The sequence below is a fragment of the Staurois parvus genome, unplaced genomic scaffold, assembly GCF_062004578.1.
Source record: "Staurois parvus isolate SC_StPar_1 unplaced genomic scaffold, SC_StPar_1.0 ptg000191l, whole genome shotgun sequence".
Lineage (NCBI taxonomy): Eukaryota > Metazoa > Chordata > Amphibia > Anura > Ranidae > Staurois > Staurois parvus.
In genome coordinates, this window is record NW_028317987.1 from 8,684,716 (window position 1) to 8,706,237 (window position 21,522).

General features: G+C 47.1%; 1 protein-coding gene across 1 annotated transcript; it reads right to left on the reverse strand.

Annotated features, from left to right (window-relative positions):
* Window positions 1–6,623: 6,623 nt before the first annotated feature.
* Window positions 6,624–8,387, reverse strand: LOC149461973 (uncharacterized). The gene has a single exon (XM_089677675.1). It carries the CDS (start codon window positions 8,107–8,109, stop codon window positions 6,712–6,714), a length of 1,398 nt encoding a protein of 465 aa, XP_089533801.1. The 5' UTR covers window positions 8,110–8,387; the 3' UTR covers window positions 6,624–6,711.
* Window positions 8,388–21,522: the final 13,135 nt, after the last annotated feature.

Sequence of the window (21,522 nt, forward strand, 5' to 3'; positions counted from 1 at the left end):
CCAAGATAACACCTAAGAGGAGATCACCAGGAGCCGTGAAGGAAGTTTGCCTTGTATGGACATGACCAATTAGAAGCGTATACGTAGCCCAGTAACACTGCTCACCACCCTTGCATTATCTTGCATATATAAACTCACTTTTTCATTCCAATAAACTAGAAGTTTTCACAGACTAAACGTGTGTCAGTGTGGCTTTCTTCATGTGCGTGCACTAAAGAGCTAGCATGATTAATTAGGACAGGAACAGATAATCATCGGACACTTAGTCCGGACTAAATCACTCCCATAACAAGCTGCTTGCTGTGGGGGCACTCAACAGGAGGGAGGGGCCAGGAGCGCCTGTGGGGGACCTGAGAAGAGGAGGATCCGGGCTGCTCTGTGCAAACCCATCACACACAGCAGTAAGTATGACATGTTTGTTTTAAAAGAAAAAAAATGTTGCCTTTACAATCGCTTTAAGAGGAGTTTACTAATGGACACGACACCCTCAGACCATAAACAAAGCAAAAGTGACAAATAAATGTGACAGCAAATAACCAACCCAACAACCTGACTATAATACACTGTGTACAATGGAGGGAAGCTGACATACACCGGGCAGACCCAGGACTAGTAATCAGGGGAGCAGAGATGGGGGAACAGGATGCAGGAAACCAGAATCAGGGGAAAGTATACAAGATACAGGACGCAGGATCCAGCAGGGAAGCGGCTCACAGGCAGAACACTGAGGCACTGATGATACCTACGGGGGGATTATATACCTTCCCAGCAGCCAGCATCAGGTGGAGCCTCATTACTGACATCTTCTGTCTGCTGGGAGACAAAGCAATGTCTCCTCTCTACTTCCTCCTGAATCACCTCTCACCCAGAGCTTCCTGTCTGTACCTGACATCACTTCCTGTCTATACCTATATCACCATCTGTACCTGACATCACTTCCTGTCTGTACCTGACATCACTTCCTGTATGTACCTAACATATTTTCCCATGTGTACCTGACATCACTTCTCATGTGTACCTGACATCACTTCTCATGTGTACCTGGCATCACTTTCTGTCTGTACCTGACATCACTTCCCATCTGTACCTGACATCACTTCCCATCTGTACCTGTCATCACTTTCTGTCTGTAACTGGTATCACTTCCTGTCTGGGTAGAAGGGTGCTCACCATGTGGTGGAGCTCAGAGGAACTGCAGCTCTAAGAAATGTCTCATAGTTTGAACCTTGTTGTTGTTTCCAAGTGTTCTGGAATGTTCATGTCCATGACTTGTTGGTTCCAGGACTCTTCAGAGTGGCAGTGAGGTGATGACTCCGGAACACTCTCTGGGTTCCATCACCAGGCACTGCAATTATACCCGACTGCTGGGAGCCGGCATCTCCTTTCCTACAGTGAAAGTATAATTGTGACATCAGCAGAGAGGCAGCGGGAGGGTGGGATCAGGTAAGTACCACCACTGACCACCAATGCTGGGCTGGGGGTAAACTTTATTCTCACTGACACCAACAATGGCATTTGTTTTATCTCACTGACACCAACGATGGGGCTTATTTTATCTCACTGACACCAACAATGAAGCTTATTTTATCTCACTGACACCAACAATGGGGCTTATTTTATCTCACTGACACCAACAATGGGGCTTATTTTATCTCACTGACACCAATGGGGCTTATTTATCTCACTGACACCAACAATGGGGCTTATTTTATCTCACTGACACCAACAATGGGGCTTATTTATCTCACTGACACCAACAATGGGGCTTATTTATCTCACTGACACCAACAATGGGGCTTATTTTATCTCACTGACACCAACAATGGGGCTTATTTTATCTCACTGACACCAATGGGGCTTATTTTATCTCACTGACACCAACAATGGAGCTTATTTTGTCTCACTGACACCAACAATGGGGCTTATTTTATCTCACTGACACCAACAATGGGGCTTATTTTATCTCACTGACACCAATGATGGATGTCAAGGAAATCATGCCCACTGCGACTGGGTAACTGGAGTGAGATCCTTGATGGGTGGAGAATGAATGAGGGTGGAGCTTTCTCTGAATTCTCATCTGCTGTATTTTTAACTGAAATTGTACCTTTCATAAATCATTGCACTAATATTGTGTAAAATAATAAAACACATAAAACATCAGAACTACTAACAATTTATCCTCTAGTGTGTCTGCTGTTGTGAAGAAATATATATAATATTTGGGGGTTTTCAGTAATTTTAAGGTATAAATGGCTTTTAAAACATGTAAACAAAAAAATTAAAAATGTCTCCAGGACTCCATGGACCCCTTCATTCCACACAGTCTCCAGGAACCGGGAAACCACAGAGAAACCAAGTGTCCCCCGACTTCCTCTCCAGGCTGGGATGTTCCCCTGGTTGGGTGCCCCCTACAGTAGAAGAAGCAGACTGCACCTGACTACATCTTCTTTATGCTTTGTCTGATCAGGATGGCGGTCATTTCTCCCTGAACACGGAGCCCCCTAAACACGAGGTAAACGTGGTGCAGCATTGAGCCCCGTCCAGCTGTAGTGTAGACTTTGACAGGCTGCAGGCAGCGGGCTGGACGCTGTACCTGTGCCTACCAGGTGTATTATAATGCCAGCATTGCACCCACAGGGGCTGGACCCCCCATGTACAAGGGGCCTAAGAGATACCATCAGCTTGTGTCCCATTCCACCAGACCCCTATAACTGGAAGATGACATGTTTGGGGGGATGTGTTGTAGAAGAACCCAGACCACAGTATTGTGTGATGAAATTATAATTCAACTTTATTAATCATATATATGTGACACTTTAACAACAGAAGAAAAGAGATATATTGTTTACATTTCAAGGATCTATTTATACCATTTATATCATCTATGCTAAGAAACTGATTAACATATGACACACCCCTCATTAATACCAGCCCCGCCCACTTATGTGACCCTCTAAACATCCAAATCCCTGTAAATTCCCAGAAGACACTTTCATCTTTTATCCATTAGAAGCTGATTGGGTACAAGAGAACCCCGAGCCCCTCCTACTCATTCCCACACAAGTCCATGTCACCATCTACAAGGTGAGAGGACCTGATGGAGAACAAGACCATGACCACCAGGACCATCGCCTGACTGAAGCCAAGCTCACATTTCTTTCTAATGCTGCTTCTATGGTCTCCTCAGATACAGATTTGGCAGATGTACATTAGTGGAAACCTTTCACTCCGGCCAATGTAAGGTTTCCATCAGCAGCAGCACGGCCTTATAGCTATAGCACCCGGGGGTTGTCTACATTTGTTAGGCCAACTGTCGGCTTTCTGGTGGAAGTGATTCAGCCGCACTGAAGGTCCTCCCCCCGCCATGTATACCGGGCTCAGCTGTCCTTCCTGCAAGCCCAAGACAGGCATGGTGGGTGTCAGCGGTGAGAGCAGAAGGAGATCAGCAAACATCTGATCTCTGATCTCCCCTTCAGTGAATGGATGTTGGATGTGGGAGATTATGTCACTTCTGGGTTCAGCGCTGTCATTCTCCAGTCACTATGGTTTGGGAAGGAGCTGATTAGGCATGATCTGTGTTTGACCATCTTTTTTGGGGTACAGAGGTGACATTGGGGGTCTAATAATGTTCTGATGTCTCTTTAAAGAGGACCTGTGACCAGAAATATGTATCACGGGGAGCTATCAACCCCCTATATGACAGAAGCCATGTTAAGTGAAGAAAGAGATGAAAAAAATTTAAGTAACACTATAAGAATAAAAACCCACAAAACAAATCACACGACACATTTTACATATCATTGCACAAGCGAGAGTGAGAACAATTATTCTGAGGCCATCGTTCACGGATAACTATCTGAACTGATAACCTATAAAGGCTCTTAAAGCGTCATCTTTGAACAATTTTTGGTTCTGAAGTTTGTCACCATTTCACAAGTACGCACAATTTGTAAAGTTTGACATGTTTGGTATCTATATACTTGATGCCAACCCCATATTTTATATTTCACCAAACAAATTGGGTCATATATTGTGTTCTTTGTGCACTAACATTTTCTTTTTTTTACAGAAAATATGTATTTGATAAACAGCTGTACTAATATTCTGTGACATGAAAAATGGCAACTACCACCATTATATTCTCCAGAGTCTCTGCTTTCAGAAAATAAAAGAAATGTTTGGGGTTTAACTAATCATATGGCCTAAAATGTGAAATTAACTAAAAACAAAAGAAAAATAATCTCTGGCAGTGAAAGAAAATACAGCAATATATAACATTTCAAAATCAAAACTATGGTAGAAAATAATGGCTTAAGAAGCAAACCCACCATATTACTCAACCAGGTTCCAACTAAACCCACCCAAAACATTGGATCCCACCTCCTCCCACCCAGGTTCCTGTTGGAACTCCTTTACCTTGTGTAGATATCCCCTTCTGATATCCTCATGATCTAATTTAAATGTACAACACTCTCTATCTGACATCATTTGTAGACTCCACCTTGGTCTGCCAAGAGATAGTCAGCTGCCATGCAGTTCTGTGACACCACCTTAGGTGGTGGAGCCAATTCTGCTGCCAGCTCTGCTATAACATCAATGGGGTCATTGGTTACCTGATCCATGACTCCAGTACACCGGTCCATCTTACTTATCTTAGATTCCCCATCCCATCTATGAAGGGCTCACTGCATAAAACATCTCCAATCCAGAGAAAATGTTTCTTCTCACTGGAAGGCCAGGGGAGTATTGGGAGAAATTGAGGTTTCCCTTACAGATATGGGGGGAGGGGCAACATAACCTCAAGTACAGCTATGGGTGGAATTGAAGGGAAGACATTTTAGGGTGCTCCTTCCACAACAAGCAAATGTTATCTGGAAGGACTAGGAATCCATTGGACCAATGGGGATTAAACATTCTGCAATTACATTGAGAAACCATGAAATGTTACTGGCCTGTGATTGGCTCTCCTATTGTTAGTGAAGTAAGTGAGACTCCCTTTGTCGGTGTCATTAATGGAAACAAACCATGTGAAATGTTTCTTCCAAATCCAAAAAGGTGACCCCCTTGGGTAAGTACCCATCCTAATATTCCTGATATGAGTTTGTAGTCCCTGCTACTACAGGAAACATGTGGGCAATCATTTACACCTTTTACAGCAGGACAGTAAATATCAGAACACAATTCAAACAGAAGACCAACAGCAGGAAGTCTGCTAACTGAATGTGTAATGCAATCTGTCATTAGCATTCCCAGAGTTCCCTCTGCAACATAGTTGTATCAGCTGTTGGTCCTGTCTGTAGAACTGTTATTTCCCCACCTTCTGTAACAGGGTGACAACCCTGATCATTCTGCAGGAACATTACACAGCAGCGTTGTCACCCTGTACAGGGAAGTCTTAGATAGATTATAAGTAAGACACACAACAAGTAAAGTCCAACTTCAGCTAACTCTTCTACAGCAGTTACAGCAACAGGTTCTCTATAAGGGTCAACCCACCATATGAATGGAAGATGACAGTTGTAAGCACCCCCAGCAGTGTTATATGGTGTTTCCTACCCCCCCCAACTTTCATTTTTGCCAAATAGCTTGGCCTTCTACAGGAAGCAGAAAAAACAGATCTACTGGGAGGGTCAACAGGTAATAAAAATGTTATAAGGGGAGACTCAGAAAACATAAAATATTTATGCTAATGACAGATTCCACCATTTATATAATTATTGATTTTGCCCATTGTTACACTTTAGTGCCGATGTCTTAGCATTTCCAGGAATAATTAGTGCTCTTTGCTAACTTTGCCCCAAAAAGGGACCCGTTCATTCAGAGTCATTAAGGTGAACCCCAATAAGAGGAATTTCAGTCTCCCAGAAGAAGTGGTAGGAATATGACCGCACACTTAGCACTTTGTAAGTTCAGATCTCTTGCAGTTGTACCGTGTGAATAGTTTATGGAGATGAGCAATAGCTGGACAAAAAAAAAGATAACAAGAACATCCAATCTTCACCTGATAGGATCACTTTTGAGAAAACCAGATGAAACATAAGTGGTCAGCTGGGATTAGGTGGTACTGTTGAATATGTCCCCTAAAACAGTATTAACTCCGTGTTGGAAGGCCTACACCAGCTTAAGAAGTTACTCTCTAACCAAACATAGACCTCTATCTGGCTACAGACCTGCCTGTCATCCATGAGAGGAGATGGAACATGGAAAGGAGGCATTGATCATGGGAGAGGAGGTTGACCATGTAATGGGAGGTGTGGACAAGGTGGGCTTAGCTGGAGCCCTTAAGCCTAGCTTATGGTGTATCAGTTCTCAAAAGAACCTGAAATGGGTTCTCCTAATGAGGTTTCAGAGGCTTGGCAAGAAGCCATTGGACTTCATCCTAGACTCTGGTACTGAGGCATTGTTGGTCATGTATTGGTTGGTCAGATTCTGGCAATGAAGAAAACACATGAGAACATAGCTCAGTTAGTGAATGATGAAAATGCATTACATGTTCAGTCAATGCTCCATACAAAAGGATAAAGATGAGAATGATGAGGAATACAGTTCAGTCATTGCTGCTTGTCTGAAAAAATGTCCATAGGTAAAATATTCACAGGCCTTCTAGATGTGTTTCTGAAGGACATAAGAACTAAACCCAATGAATCCGATCATTAGAGTCCTGTTTGTTCAAAGTTTTTTTTTTTTTTAAGTAGCATCATGTCTTCCCTAGTTTGTGGGAAGACATTGGGCCTGTGAGCCTAATGGGACAGCTGTGACTTCTTTAATATTGCCCCTTCTTCTGGAGTTTCCTCTATGCAGCTCAAGCTTGTGAATCCTCTGGTGACAGATTAGCCAGGCATTACCTGTAAAAGCTTTGTCACATTCTGAACATTGATATGGCTTCTCTCCAGTGTGAATCCTCTCATGTATGACAAGGTTTCCTCTCTGTTTAAAAGTTTTATCACATTCAGAACACTGATATGGCTGCTCTCCAGTGTGGACCCTCTGGTGTGCTATAAGATATGACTTCTGTGTAAAAGTTTTATCACATTCAGAACACTGATGTGGTTTCTCTCCAGTGTGGATCCTCTGGTGTGTGATAAGATATGACTCCCATGTAAAAGCTTTGTCACATTCAGAACACTGATATGGCATCTCTCCAGTGTGGATCATCTGGTGTGATATAAGATTCGACTTCCGTGTAAAAGCTTTGTCACATTCAGAACACTGATATGACTTCCCTCCAGTGTGAACCCTCTGGTGTATGATAAGCTCTTTCTTGGTTAAAAAAGCTTTGTCACATTCAGAACATTGATATGGCTTCTCTCCAGTGTGCATCCTCTGGTGTCTGATAAGATGTGACTTCTGTGTAAAAGCTTTGTCACATTCAGAACATTGATATGGCTTCTCTCCAGTGTGAATCCTCTGGTGTCTGATAAGCTCTGCCTTGGTTGTAAAAAATTTGTCACATTCAGAACACTGATATGACTTCTCTCCAGTGTGAATCCTCTGGTGTGTGATAAGACTTGACTTCTGTGTAAAAGTTTTTTCACATTCAGAACACTGATATGACTTCTCTCCAGTGTGAATCCTCTGGTGTATGATAAGATTTGACTTCCATGTAAAAGCTTTGTCACACTCAGAACACTGATATGACTTATCTCCAGTGTGAATCCTCTGGTGAATGATAAGCTGTGACTTCCATGTAAAAGCTTTGTCACACTCAGAACACTGATATGACTTCTCTCCAGTGTGGATCCTCTGGTGTCTGATAAGATGTGACTTCTGTGTAAAAGCTTTGCCACACTCAGAACACTGATATAACTTCTTTCCAGTGTGAAACCTCTGGTGTGATATAAGATACAATTTCCTTGTAAAAGCTTTGTCACATTCAGAACACTGATATGGCTTCTCTCCAGTGTGAATCCTCTGGTGTGTGATAAGATATGACTTCCATGTAAAAGCTTTGTCACATTCAGAACACTGACAAGGCTTCTCTCCGGTGTGGATCCTCTGGTGTCTGATAAGATTTGACTTCCATGTAAAAGCTTTGTCACAATCAGAACACTGATATGGCTTCTCTCCAGTGTGAACCTTCTGGTGTGCGATATGTTTTGCCTCCATTGTAAAATCTTTGTTACGTTCCAAACAAGAAATCACTTGAAATGACTCCTCTTATGTATACATGGGTTGGACTTTACTGTAAAGCAATTGTCACTTCCAGAACACTGAAATGACTTTTCTCTTGTTATCCTCTGAGGTTGGATCAGTGTTGAAGAGGACCCAAAGCACTTATGACATTTAGAACACGGATATGACTTGTGTCCTGTGTGACTCCTCCAGTGAACTGCAATAAAAACTTTCAGTCAATTACAACACCCAGACGTTTGGTTTCCCATGTGACCGAGTTGTATTCACGAAGACCAGCATGACCAAAAACGTGGTTCATCAATCCACCTGTACAAAAAAAATAAAAATCAGAATTCTATATAAAAGGGCTAAAGTTGGTTTTTATTTTTAATGATCATTAATAAATATATCTTATATATCATCACGGGCTGTGTCAGCATTATGGTTGTCCTCAAAGGGCCAGTTGTAACTGTAAGACTAGATGTCCAGAGCACCTCACCCCCCCATTACATCAGATGCCAAGAACTCCACACCCACCCTAACATCACCGTGCACCTCCTTTGGGGGCATGAGGGGCAATCAAAGGGTTAACTGTGTGCTGGGAGTGTTTTACTAGGGGGTAGGGGGGTGCATCACTGTAAGCGCACTGTTCTGGATGGCTGTGCTGTGCAGTGTGCCTGAGCTAACAGGGAGGAAGATTGTTATTAAACAAAACAGTCCTCCTCCCCATCGGAGATACTCGGTAATCACTGGGCGCCGGCGGGTAATTACTGGCCGGGATCCGGTGATTGACAGCCACACATGCTATTTCTATAACTCCTGATTGGTGGGAGATATGACATCACACATACACTGTTTCTATCACTTCCGATTGGTGGGAGATATGACATCACATGCACACTACTGTATTTCTATCACTCCTGATTGGCGTGAGATATGACATCATACGCACACTGTTTCTATCTAGAGATGAGCGAATTATTCAAAAATTCGATTCAACTGATTCGGCGAATTTGTGGAAAAATTTTGATTCGAGTCGAATATATTCGCTGTGAATTTAACTTAAAAAAGGGTGTTTCTAGGCTTCAGAGAGCCTTTATATTAGTGCAGAACACTGTACCTTTAATTTAAATGCCCTTGGAGTCTGCTGGGGAAGAGAAATAATACTGTCAGTCAGTATGACATGCAGATGAGTGCCGTCGATCTTAGAATCACCGCACACTTCACTCATTTGGGCAATCACGGGGCCAAAACCAGAGTGTGGAGCCACAGTGTGGCGGTGGAGGCAGCAGCAATGGGAGGCCATACAGCACCCGCGGCAATAGTGGGCAAATCGGACGATTTTTTGCCGATAAAAAATCTGCGCATGAGCAGTGACCTGCAAGAGGAAGACAAAAAGAAGAAAAAGAAGAAGAGGATGAAGAAGAGGATGAAGAAGAAGAAGAGGAAGAAGAGGATGAAAAAGAAGAGGATGAGGAAGAGGAAGAAGAAGAAGAAGAAGAGGATGAGGATGAAGAAGAAGAAGAAGAAGAAGAAGAGGATGAGGATGAGGAAGAAGAAGAAGAGGAGGATGAGGATGAAGAAGAAGAAGAAGAAGAGGATGAGGATGAGGAAGAAGAAGAAGAGGATGAAGAAGAAGAAGAGGATGAGGATGATGAAGAAGAAGAAGAAGAAGAAGAAGAAGAAGAAGAGGATGAAGAAGAAGAAGAAGAGGATGAGGATGAAGAAGAAGAAGAAGAGGATGAGTATGAAGAAGAAGAAGAAGAGGAGGATGAGGATGAAGAAGAAGAAGAAGAAGAGGATGAGGATGAAGAAGAAGAAGAAGAAGAAGAGGATGAGGATGAAGTAGAAGAAGAAGAAGAAGAAGAGGAGGATGAGGATGAAGAAGAAGAAGAAGAGGATGAGGATGAAGAAGATGAAGAAGAAGAAGAAGAAGAGGATGAGGATGAAGAAGAAGAAGAGGATGAGGATGAGGATGAAGAAGAAGAAGAAGAAGAAGAAGAAGAGGATGAGGATGAAGAAGAAGAAGAAGAAGAAGAGGAGGATGAGGATGAAGAAGAAGAAGAAGAAGAAGAGGATGAGGAAGAAGAAGAGGAAGAAGAAGAAGAGGATGAGGATGAAGAAGAAGAAGAAGAAGAGGATGAGGATGAAAAAGAAGAAGAAGAAGAAGAGGATGAGGATGATGAAAAGAAGAAGATGAGGATGAAGAAGAAGAAGAAGAAGAAGAGGATGAGGATGAAGAAGAAGAAGAAGAAGAAAAAGAAGAAGAGGATGAGGATGAAGAAGAAGAAGAAGAAGAGGAGGATGAGGATGAAGAAGAAGAAGAGGATGAGGATGAAGAAGAAGAAGATGAGGATGAAGAAGAAGAATAAGAATAAGAAGAGGATGAGGATGAAGAAGAAGAAGAAGAGGATGAGGAAGAAGAAGAAGAAGAAGAAGAAGAAGAAGAAGAGGATGAAGAAGAGGAAGAAGAAGAGGATGAGGATGAAGAAGAGGATGAGGATGAAGAAGAAGAAGAAGAAGAAGAAGAGGATGAGGATGAAGAAGAAGAAGAAGAAGAAGAGGATGAGGATGATGAAGAAGAAGAAGAAGAAGAAGAAGAAGAAGAAGAGGATGAGGATGAAGAAGAAGAGGAGGAAGAGGATGAGGATGAAGAAGAAGAAGAAGAAGAAGAGGATGAGGATGAGGATGAAGAAGAAGAAGAAGTAGGATGAAAATAAGAAGTATTCCAGTCCAGCAAAAAGTGTATCTGCAGAGAGCTCCGCTATTTCTGACAGTTCTCTGACAGTTCCTTCACATTTACAGCGGTTGAAACATTGTATCTATTTGTTTCCAAATAAAAACATCTGTATCCTAAATGGAAACAAATAGATACAATGTTTCAACCGCTGTAAATGTGAAGGAACTGTCAGAGAACTGTCAGAAATAGCGGAGCTCTCTGCAGGGACACTTTTTGCCGGCTGTAGAAGGGATGAAAAATGGCCGATCGGGGAAAATTCGATTCGTGCATCCAAAGTTTGCTAATATTCGGATTCGGCGTGAATCAAATTTTTCCTAATATTCGAAACGAATTCCACTTCGCCAGGTTCGATTCGCTCTTCTCTATTTCTATCACTTCCGATTGGTGGGAGATATGACATCACACACGCACTATTTCTATAAATCTCGATTGGTGGGAGATATGACATCACACGCACTATTTCTATCACTCCTAATTGGTGGGAGATATGACATTACACACGCACTATTTATATCACTCCTGATTGGCGGGAGATACAGATGAAACTCAAAAAATTAGAATAACGTGCAAAAGTTTATTTATTTCAATAATGCAACTTAAAAGGTGAAACTAATATATGAGACTCATTACATGACCCGTGTACACTGCCCAACTGATTCCTTTACACTTTTTTGTTTTCCTCCCATACTGTGCCCTGCTGACCCCTGTACACTGCTCAACCGATTTATTTACACTCTTCTGCCAACCTCCCATCCTGTGCCCTGCTGACCCCTGTACACTGCCCAACCGATTCCTTTACACTCTCCTGCCGACTTCCCATCCTGTGCCCTGCTGACCCCTGTACACTGCCCAACTGATTCCTTTACACTCTTCTGCTGACCTCCCATCCTGTGCCCTGCTGACCCCTGTACACTGCCCAACTGATATCTCTACACTTCTGCTGACCTCCAATACTGATCCCTGCTGACCCCTGTACACTTCCCATCTGATTCCTTTACACTTCTGCTGACCTCTCATTCTGTGCCCTGCTGAGTCCCAGAAACCTGCTCAACTGATTCCCTTACTCTGTCCTGCCAATCTCCCATCCTGTGCCCTGCCCAACCAATTCCTTTACACTTTCCTGCCAACCTACCATCCTGTGCCCTGCTGACCCCTGTACACTGCTCAACCGATTCCTTTACACTTCTGCTGACCTCCCATCCTGTGCCCTGCTGACCCCTGTACACTGCCCAACTGATTCCTTTACACTCTTCTGCTGACCTCCCATCCTATGCCCTGCTGACCCCTGTACACTGCCCAACTGATTCCTTTACACTCTTCTGCTGACCTCCCAAACTGTGCCATGCTGACCCCTGTACACTGCCCAACCGATTCCTTTACACTCTCCTGCCGACTTCCCATCCTGTGCCCTACTGACCCCTGTACACTGCCCAACCGATTCCTTTACACTCTCCTGCCGACTTCCCATCCTGTGCCCTGCTGACCCCTGTACACTGCCCAACCGATTCCTTTACACTCTCCTGCCGACTTCCCATCCTGTGCCCTACTGACCCCTGTACACTGCCCAACCGATTCCTTTACACTCTCCTGCCGACTTCCCATCCTGTGCCCTGCTGACCCCTGTACACTGCCCAACCGATTCCTTTACACTCTCCTGCCGACTTCCCATCCTGTACCCTACTGACCCCTGTACACTGCCCAACCGATTCCTTTACACTCTCCTGCCGACTACCCATCCTGTGCCCTGCTGACCCCTGTACACTGCCCAACTGATTCCTTTACACTCTTCTGCTGACCTCCCAAACTGTGCCATGCTGACCCCTGTACACTGCCCAACTGATTCCATTACACTCTTCTGCTGACCTCCCATCCTGTGCCCTGCTGACCCCTGTACACTGCCCAACTGATTCCATTACAATCTTCTGATGACCTCCCATTCTGTGCCCTTCTGACCCCTGTACACTGCCCAACTGATTCCTTTACACTTTCCTGCCGCCCTCCCATCCTGTACCCTGCTCACCCCTGTACACTTCACAACTGATTTCTTTACACTTTTCTGCTTTCCTCCCATACCGTGCCCTGCTGACCAGTGTACACTGCTCAACCAATTCCTTTACACTCTCCTGCCGACCTCCCATCCTGTGCCCTGCTGACCACTGTGCTCTGCCTAACCGAGTCCTTTACACTCTCCTGCTGACCTCCCATCCTGTGTCCTGCTGACCCCGGTACACTGCCCAACTGATTCCTTTGCTCTCTTCTGCTGACCTCCCATCCTGTGCCCTGCTGACCCCTGTACACTGCCCAACTGATTCCTTTACACTCTTCTGCTCACCTCCCATCCTGTGCCCTGCTGACCCCTGTACATTGCCCAACTGATTCCTTTACTCTCTTCTGCTGACCTCCCATCCTGTGCCCTGCTGACCCCGGTACACTTGAGAAAGTAGTAATTGAGCGCTGGGAACAATAATCAAATATAAAGCTGCTAGCATAAAGGCAACCTTTCAACCCAGTATGGAAATATAAAATAAGTATGCAGCGCTTATATATGTATAATCAAGTGATGGAAAAAATGAATAATTAAATAATGAATAATTAAATTATGCACAATAACATATGTTAAATTTGTTAGATAACTCAGTCCTTATAATAAAGTGATTAAGTGCAGGTGTTCCAACAGTCCATGATCAAGAAAACCGTGACTCTTGTGTTGTTGTGAATGTACAAACAATGCACTAACCAGATAGCGCATACATTGCGCATGGAGCAATTAAGACCTGCTCCTGGTGCTCTGGGCTTGTGATACCAGGCAGATGTCATCAGCAAGTTGGCCACTAGATGTCATCAGTCTAGGTGTATTCTTAAGCATCCACCAAGGCCATCCTCAGCAGGGGAAAAGGGGAAGTCATATATCCTCCAAATCCTGAGGAACCTTCAAAAACGAGCTGAAAGAGTACTAGATTTTTCAATGCATCTTCGACCTTCCAGTCAGTCAAATGTAAGTTCTTCGATAGTTTGGAAAGGCCACAAGTAGATCATCTGAGTATAGGAGACCACCGGCCAACACTGCCCAACTGATTCCTTTACACTCTCTTGACAACCTCCCATCCTTTGCCCTACTGACCCCTGTACACTGCTCAACTGATTCCTTTACACTCTTCTGCTGACCTCCCATCCTGTGCCCTGCTGACCCCTGTACACTGCCCAACCGATTCCTTTACACTCTTCTGCTGACCTCCCATCCTGTGCCCTGCTGACCCCTGTACACTGCCCAACTAATTCCTTTACACTCTTCTGCTGACCTCCCATGCTGTGTCCTGCTGACCCCTGTACACTGCCCAACTGATTCCTTTACACTCTTCTGCTGACCTCCCATCCTGTGTCCTGCTGACCCCTGTACACTGCCCAACTGATTCCTTTACACTCTTCTGCTGACCTCCCATCCTGTGTCCTGCTGACCCCTGTACACTGCTCAACTGATTCCTTTACACGTTTCTGCTGACCTCCTATCCTGTGCCCTGCTGACCCCTGTACACTGCCCAACCGATTCCTTTACACTCTTCTGCTGACCTCCCATCCTTTGCCCTGCTGACCCCTGTACACTGCCCAACTGATTCCATTACACTCTTCTGCTGACCTCCAATGCTGTGATCTGCTGACCCCTGTACACTGCCCAACTGATTCCTTTACACTTTTCTGCCGACCTCCCATCCTGTGCCCTGCTGACCCCTGTACACTGTCCATCTGATTCCTTTACACTCTTCTGCTGACCTCCCATCCTGTGCCCTGATGACCCCTGTACACTGCCCAACTGATTCCTTTACACTCTTCTGCTAACCTCCCATCCTTTGCCCTGCTGACCCCTGTACACTGCCCAACTGATTCCTTTACACTTTTCTGCCGACCTCCCATCCTGTGCCCTGCTGACCCCTGTACACTGCCCAGCTGATTCCTTTACACTCTCTTGACAACCTCCCATCCTTTGCCCTACTGACCCCTGTACACTGCTCAACTGATTCCTTTACACTCTTCTGCTGACCTCCCATCCTGTACCCTGCTGACCCCTGTACACTGCCCAACTGATTCCTTTACACTCTCCTGCTGACCTCCCATCCTGTGCCCTGCTGACCCCTGTACACTGCCCAACTGATTCCTTTACACTCTTCTGCTGACCTCCCATCCTGTGTCCTGCTGACCCCTGTACACTGCCCAACTGATTCCTTTACACTCTTCTGCTGACCTCCCATCCTGTGTCCTGCTGACCCCTGTACACTGCTCAACTGATTCCTTTACACGTTTCTGCTGACCTCCTATCCTGTGCCCTGCTGACCCCTGTACACTGCCCAACCGATTCCTTTACACTCTTCTGCTGACCTCCCATCCTTTGCCCTGCTGACCCCTGTACACTGCCCAACTGATTCCATTACACTCTTCTGCTGACCTTTAATGCTGTGATCTGCTGACCCCTGTACACTGCCCAACTGATTCCTTTACACTTTTCTGCCGACCTCCCATCCTGTGCCCTGCTGACCCCTGTACACTGTCCATCTGATTCCTTTACACTCTTCTGCTGACCTCCCATCCTGTGCCCTGATGACCCCTGTACACTGCCCAACTGATTCCTTTACACTCTTCTGCTGACCTCCCATCCTGTGTCCTGCTGACCCCTGTACACTGCCCAACCGATTCCTTTACACTCTTCTGCTAACCTCCCATCCTTTGCCCTGCTGACCCCTGTACACTGCCCAACTGATTCCTTTACACTTTTCTGCCGACCTCCCATCCTGTGCCCTGCTGACCCCTGTACACTGCCCAACCATGTCCTTTACACTCTTCTGCTGACCTCCCATCCTGTGCCCTGCTGACCCCTGTACACTGCCCAACTGATTCCTTTACACTCTTCTGCTGACCTCCCATCCTGTGTCCTGCTGACCCCTGTACACTGCCCAACTGATTCCTTTACACGTTTCTGCCGACCTCCCATCCTGTGCCCTACTGACCCCTGTACACTGCCCAACTGATTCCTTTACACTCTACTGTCACACTCCCATCCTGTGCCCTACTGACCCCTGTACACTGCCCAACTGATTCCTTTACACGTTTCTGCCGACCTCCCATCCTGTTTCCTGCAGACCCCTGTACACTGCCCAACTGATTCCTTTACACTCTTCTGCTGACCTCCCATCCTGTGCCCAACTGATTCCTTTACACTCTCCTGCTGACCTCCCATCCTGTGCCCTGCTGACCCCTGTACACTGCCCAACTGATCCTTTACACTCTCCTGCTGACCTCCCATCCTGTGCCCTACTGACCCCTGTACACTGCCCAACTGATTCCTTTACACGTTTCTGCCGACCTCCCATCCTGTGTCCTGCTGACCCCTGTACACTGCCCAACTGATTCCTTTACACTCTTCTGCTGACCTCCCATCCTGTGCCCAACTAATTCCTTTACACTCTCCTGCTGACCTCCCATCCTGTGCCCTGATGACCCCTGTACACTGCCCAACTGATTCCTTTACACTCTTCTGCTGACCTCCCATCCAGTGCCCTACTGACCCCATGTACACTGCCCTACTGATTCCTTTACACTCTTCTGCTGACCTCCCATCCTATGCCCTACTGACCCCTGTACACTGCCCAACTGATTCCTTTACACTCTTCTGCTGACCTCCCATCCTATGCCCTACTGACCCCTGTACACTGCCCTACTGATTCCTTTACACTCTCCTGCTGACCTCCCATCCTGTGCCCTGCTGACCCCTGTACACTGCCCAACTGATTCCTTTACACTCTTCTGCTGACCTCCCATCCTATGCCCTACTGACCCCTGTACACTGCCCTACTGATTCCTTTACACTCTCCTGCTGACCTCCCATCCTATGCCCTACTGACCCCTGTACACTGCCCAACTGATTCCTTTACACTCTTCTGCTGATCTCCCATCCTGTGCCCTGCTGACCCCTGTACACTGCCCAACTGATAACTCTACACTTCTGCTGACTTCCTATCCTGTGCCCTGCTAACCCCTGTACACTGCCCAATTGATTCCTTTTCACTTCTGCTGACCTCTCATTCTGTGCCCTGCAGAGTCCCGGAAACCTGCTCAACTGATTCCTTTACTCTGTCCTGCCGACCTCCCATCCTGTGCCCTGCTGACCCCTGTACACTGCTCAACTGATTACTTTACTCTGTCCTGCCGACATCCCATCCTGTGCCCTGCTGACCCCTGTACATTGCCCAAATTATTCCTTTACGCTCTTCTGCCGACCTCCCATCCTGTGCCCTGCTGACCCCTGTACACTGCTCAACTGATTACTTTACTCTGTCCTGCCGACATCCCATCCTGTGCCCTGCTGACCCCTGTACACTGCCCAACTGATTCCTTTACACTTCTGCTGACCTCCCATCCTGTGCCCTGCTGACCCCTGTACACTGCCCACCTGATTCATTTACACTCTTCTGCTGACCTCCCATCCTGTGCCCTGCTGACCCCTGTACACTGCCCAACCGATTCCTTTACACTTCTGACGACCTCCCATCCTGTGTCCTGCTGACCCCTGTACATTGCCCAACCAATTCCTTTACACTCTTCTGCTGACCCCCATCCTGTGCCCAGCTGACCCCTGTACACTGCCCAACCAATTCCTTTACACTCTTCTGCTGATCTCCCATTCTGTGCCCTACTGACCCCTGTATGCTGCCCAACTGGTTCCTTTACACTCTTCTTCTGACCTCCCATCCTGTGCCCTGCTGACCCCTGTACACTGCCCAACTGGTTCCTTTACACTCTTCTTCTGACCCCCCATCCTGTGCCCTGCTGACCCCTGTACACTGCCCAACCGATTCCTTTGCACTTCTGCTGACCTCCCATCCTGTGCCCTGCTGACCCCTGTACACTGCCCAACCGATTCCTTTACACTCTTCTGCTGATCTCCCATCCTGTGCCCTGCTGACCCCTGTACACTGCCCAACTGATTCCTTTACACTTCTGCTGACCTCCCATCCTGTGCCCTGCTGACCCCTGTACATTGCCCAACTGATTCCTTTACACTCTTCTGCTGACCTCCTATCCTGTGTCCTGCTGACCCCTGTACATTGCCCAACTGATTCCTTTACACTTCTGCTGACCTCCCATCCTGTGCCCTGCTGACCCCTGTACACTGCCCACCTGATTCATTTACACTCTTCTGCTGACCTCCCATCCTGTGCCCTGCTGACCCCTGTACACTGCCCAACCGATTCCTTTACACTTCTGACGACCTCCCATCCTGTGTCCTGCTGACCCCTGTACATTGCCCAACCAATTCCTTTACACTCTCCTGCTGACCCCCATCCTGTGCCCAGCTGACCCCTGTACACTGCCCAACCAATTCCTTTACACTCTTCTGCTGATCTCCCATTCTGTGCCCTGCTGACCCCTGTATGCTGCCCAACTGGTTCCTTTACACTCTTCTTCTGACCCCCCATCCTGTGCCCTGATGACCCCTGTACACTGCCCAACCGATTCCTTTGCACTTCTGCTGACCTCCCATCCTGTGCCCTGCTGACCCCTGTACACTGCCCAACCGATTCCTTTACACTCTTCTGCTGATCTCCCATCCTGTGCCCTGCTGACCCCTGTACACTGCCCAACTGATTCCTTTACACTTCTGCTGACCTCCCATCCTGTGCCCTGCTGACCCCTGTACACTGCCCAACCGATTCCTTTACACTTCTGACGACCTCCCATCCTGTGTCCTGCTGACCCCTGTACACTGCCCAACCAATTCCTTTACACTCTTCTGCTGATCTCCCATTCTGTGCCCTGATGACCCCTGTATGCTGCCCAACTGGTTCCTTTACACTCTTCTTCTGACCCCCCATCCTGTGCCCTGCTGACCCCTTTACACTGTCCAACCGATTCCTCTGCACTTCTGCTGACCTCCCATCCTGTGCCCTGCTGACCCCTGTACACTGTCCAACTGATTCCTTTACACTCTTCTGCTGATCTCCCATCCTGAGCTCTGCTAACCCCTGTACACTGCCCAACCGATTCCTTTACACTCTTCTGCTGACCTCCCATCCTGTGCCCTGCTGACCCCTGTACACTGCCCAACTATTCCTTTACACTCTTCTGCTGACCTCCCATCCTGTGCCCTGCTGACCCCTGTACACTGCCCAACTGATTCCTTTACACGTTTCTGCCGACCTCCCATCCTGTGTCCTGCTGACCCCTGTACACTGCCCAACTGATTCCTTTACACTCTCCTGCTGACCTCCCATCCTGTGCCCTGCTGACCCCTGTACACTGCCCAACTGATTCCTTTACACTCTCCTGCTGACCTCCCATCCTGTGCCCTGCTGACCCCTGTACACTGCCCAACTGATTCCTTTACACTCTTCTGCTGACCTCCCATCCTGTGTCCTGCTGACCCCTGTACACTGCCCAAATGATTCCTTTACACTCTCCTGCTGACCTCCCATCCTGTGCCCTGCTGACCCCTGTACACTGCCCAACTGATTCCTTTACACTCTCCTGCTGACCCCCCATCCTGTGCCCTGCTGACCCCTTTACACTGTCCAACCGATTCCTCTGCACTTCTGCTGACCTCCCATCCTGTGCCCTGCTGACCCCTGTACACTGTCCAACTGATTCCTTTACACTCTCCTGCTGACCTCCCATCCTGTGCCCTGCTGACCCCTGTACACTGCCCAACTATTCCTTTACACTCTTCTACTGACCTCCCATCCTGTGCCCTGCTGACCCCTGTACACTGCCCAACTGATTCCTTTACACTCTTCTGCTGACCTCCCATCCTGTGCCCTGCTGACCCCTGTACACTGCCCAACTATTCCTTTACACTCTTCTACTGACCTCCCATCCTGTGCCCTGCTGACCCCTGTACACTGCCCAACTGATTCCTTTACACTCTTCTGCTGACCTCCCATCCTGTGCCCTGCTGACCCCTGTACACTGCCCAACTGATTCCTTTACACGTTTCTGCCGACCTCCCATCCTGTGTCCTGCTGACCCCTGTACACTGCCCAACTGATTCCTTTACACTCTCCTGCTGACCTCCCATCCAGTGCCCTGCTGACCCCTGTACACTGCCCAACTGATTCCTTTACACTCTCCTGCTGACCTCCCATCCTGTGCCCTGCTGACCCCTGTACACTGCCCAACTGATTCCTTTACACTCTTCTGCTGACCTCCCATCCTGTGTCCTGCTGACCCCTGTACACTGCCCAAATGATTCCTTTACACTCTCCTGCTGACCTCCCATCCTGTGCCCTGCTGACCCCTGTACACTGCCCAACTGATTCCTTTACACTCTTCTGCTGACCTCCCATCCTGTGCCCTGCTGACCCCTGTACACTGCCCAACTGATTCCTTTACATTCTCCTGCTGACCTCCCATCCTGTGCCCTGCTGACCCCTGTACACTGCCCAACTGATTCCTTTACATTCTCCTGCTGACCTCCCATCCTGTGCCCTGCTGACCCCTGTACACTGCCCAACTGATTCCTTTACATTCTTCTGCCGACCTCCCATCCTGTGCCCTGCTGACCCCTGTACACTGCCCAACTGATTCCTTTACACTCTTCTGCTGACCTCCCATCCTGTGCCCTGCTGACCCCTGTACACTGCTTTGCAAACTGCTGACCCTATCCTCCACCCCCTGACATTTTATAACTGCACCCCCACATCAGACTGGCTAGATCCGGCCCTGGTTTGTAAGTCTAAAAATACCTTGTTCCATGCGGTGGAACCCCTGTGTGTGTCTGTGTGTGATTTCTATTCTCTATTCCCAGAGCCCTGGATATTCTGCTTTCCCGAGGAAGACATTGAAACATTTTGTGAAGTTGTCCACCTTCTCAGCGAACTCTTCTAATCTATGGAGGGGACCATACAGATCTACATACAAAGATCCGAACACACAACGATCGAATAACCCCAACAATACCAAATACTCACCAACTCCTAATCCCCTTCTCTTCTACATGACAGCTGGAGGGGGTTATGGGGGCCGAATCAGCCTCTCCCCGGTATAGGCAGGTGAGATGACTACAGGTTTGTGCTAAAGGAACTGAAATCTGCTGACATTTCCTGTTATGGGAATTCCACAATAACAGCCGAGTCCTTATCACTGTCAGCAATGTGTATGTGTAATATCCCTCCCCCTGTTCTACCGGCCAATCACATACCACGAAGGACTATTTCCTCATCATTTCTGTTCTCTACAAACCCCGAGAGAGAAATCTACAACCCAGACACCTTCCCAGCCAGAAATCTTCATCTACAAATACATTTCTACTGAACCAGAGGAGCTTACACTCTAATGTTCCCTCCCCCACAGTCACATCAGTCTCTGTACCAGAGGAGCTTACACTCTAATGTCCCCTCCCCCACAGTCACACACTATTATTATTATACATTTATATAGCTTTGACATATACCGCAGGGCTGTACAGAGATCACTGAGCCAGTCCCATCAGTCTCTGTACAGAGGAGCTTACACTCTAATGTCCCCTCCCCCACAGTCACATCAGTCTCTGTACCAGAGGAGCTTACACTCTAATGTCCCCTCCCTCACAGTCACATCAGTCTCTGTACCAGAGGAGCTTACACTCTAATGTTCCCTCCCTCACAGTCACATCAGTCTCTGTACCAGAGGAGCTTACGCTCTAA

Bases quoted from the DNA above. Each gene is read 5' to 3' on its own strand.
- LOC149461973 (XM_089677675.1), bottom strand. From the start codon at position 8,109: ATGGAGGCAAAACATATCGCACACCAGAAGGTTCACACTGGAGAGAAG.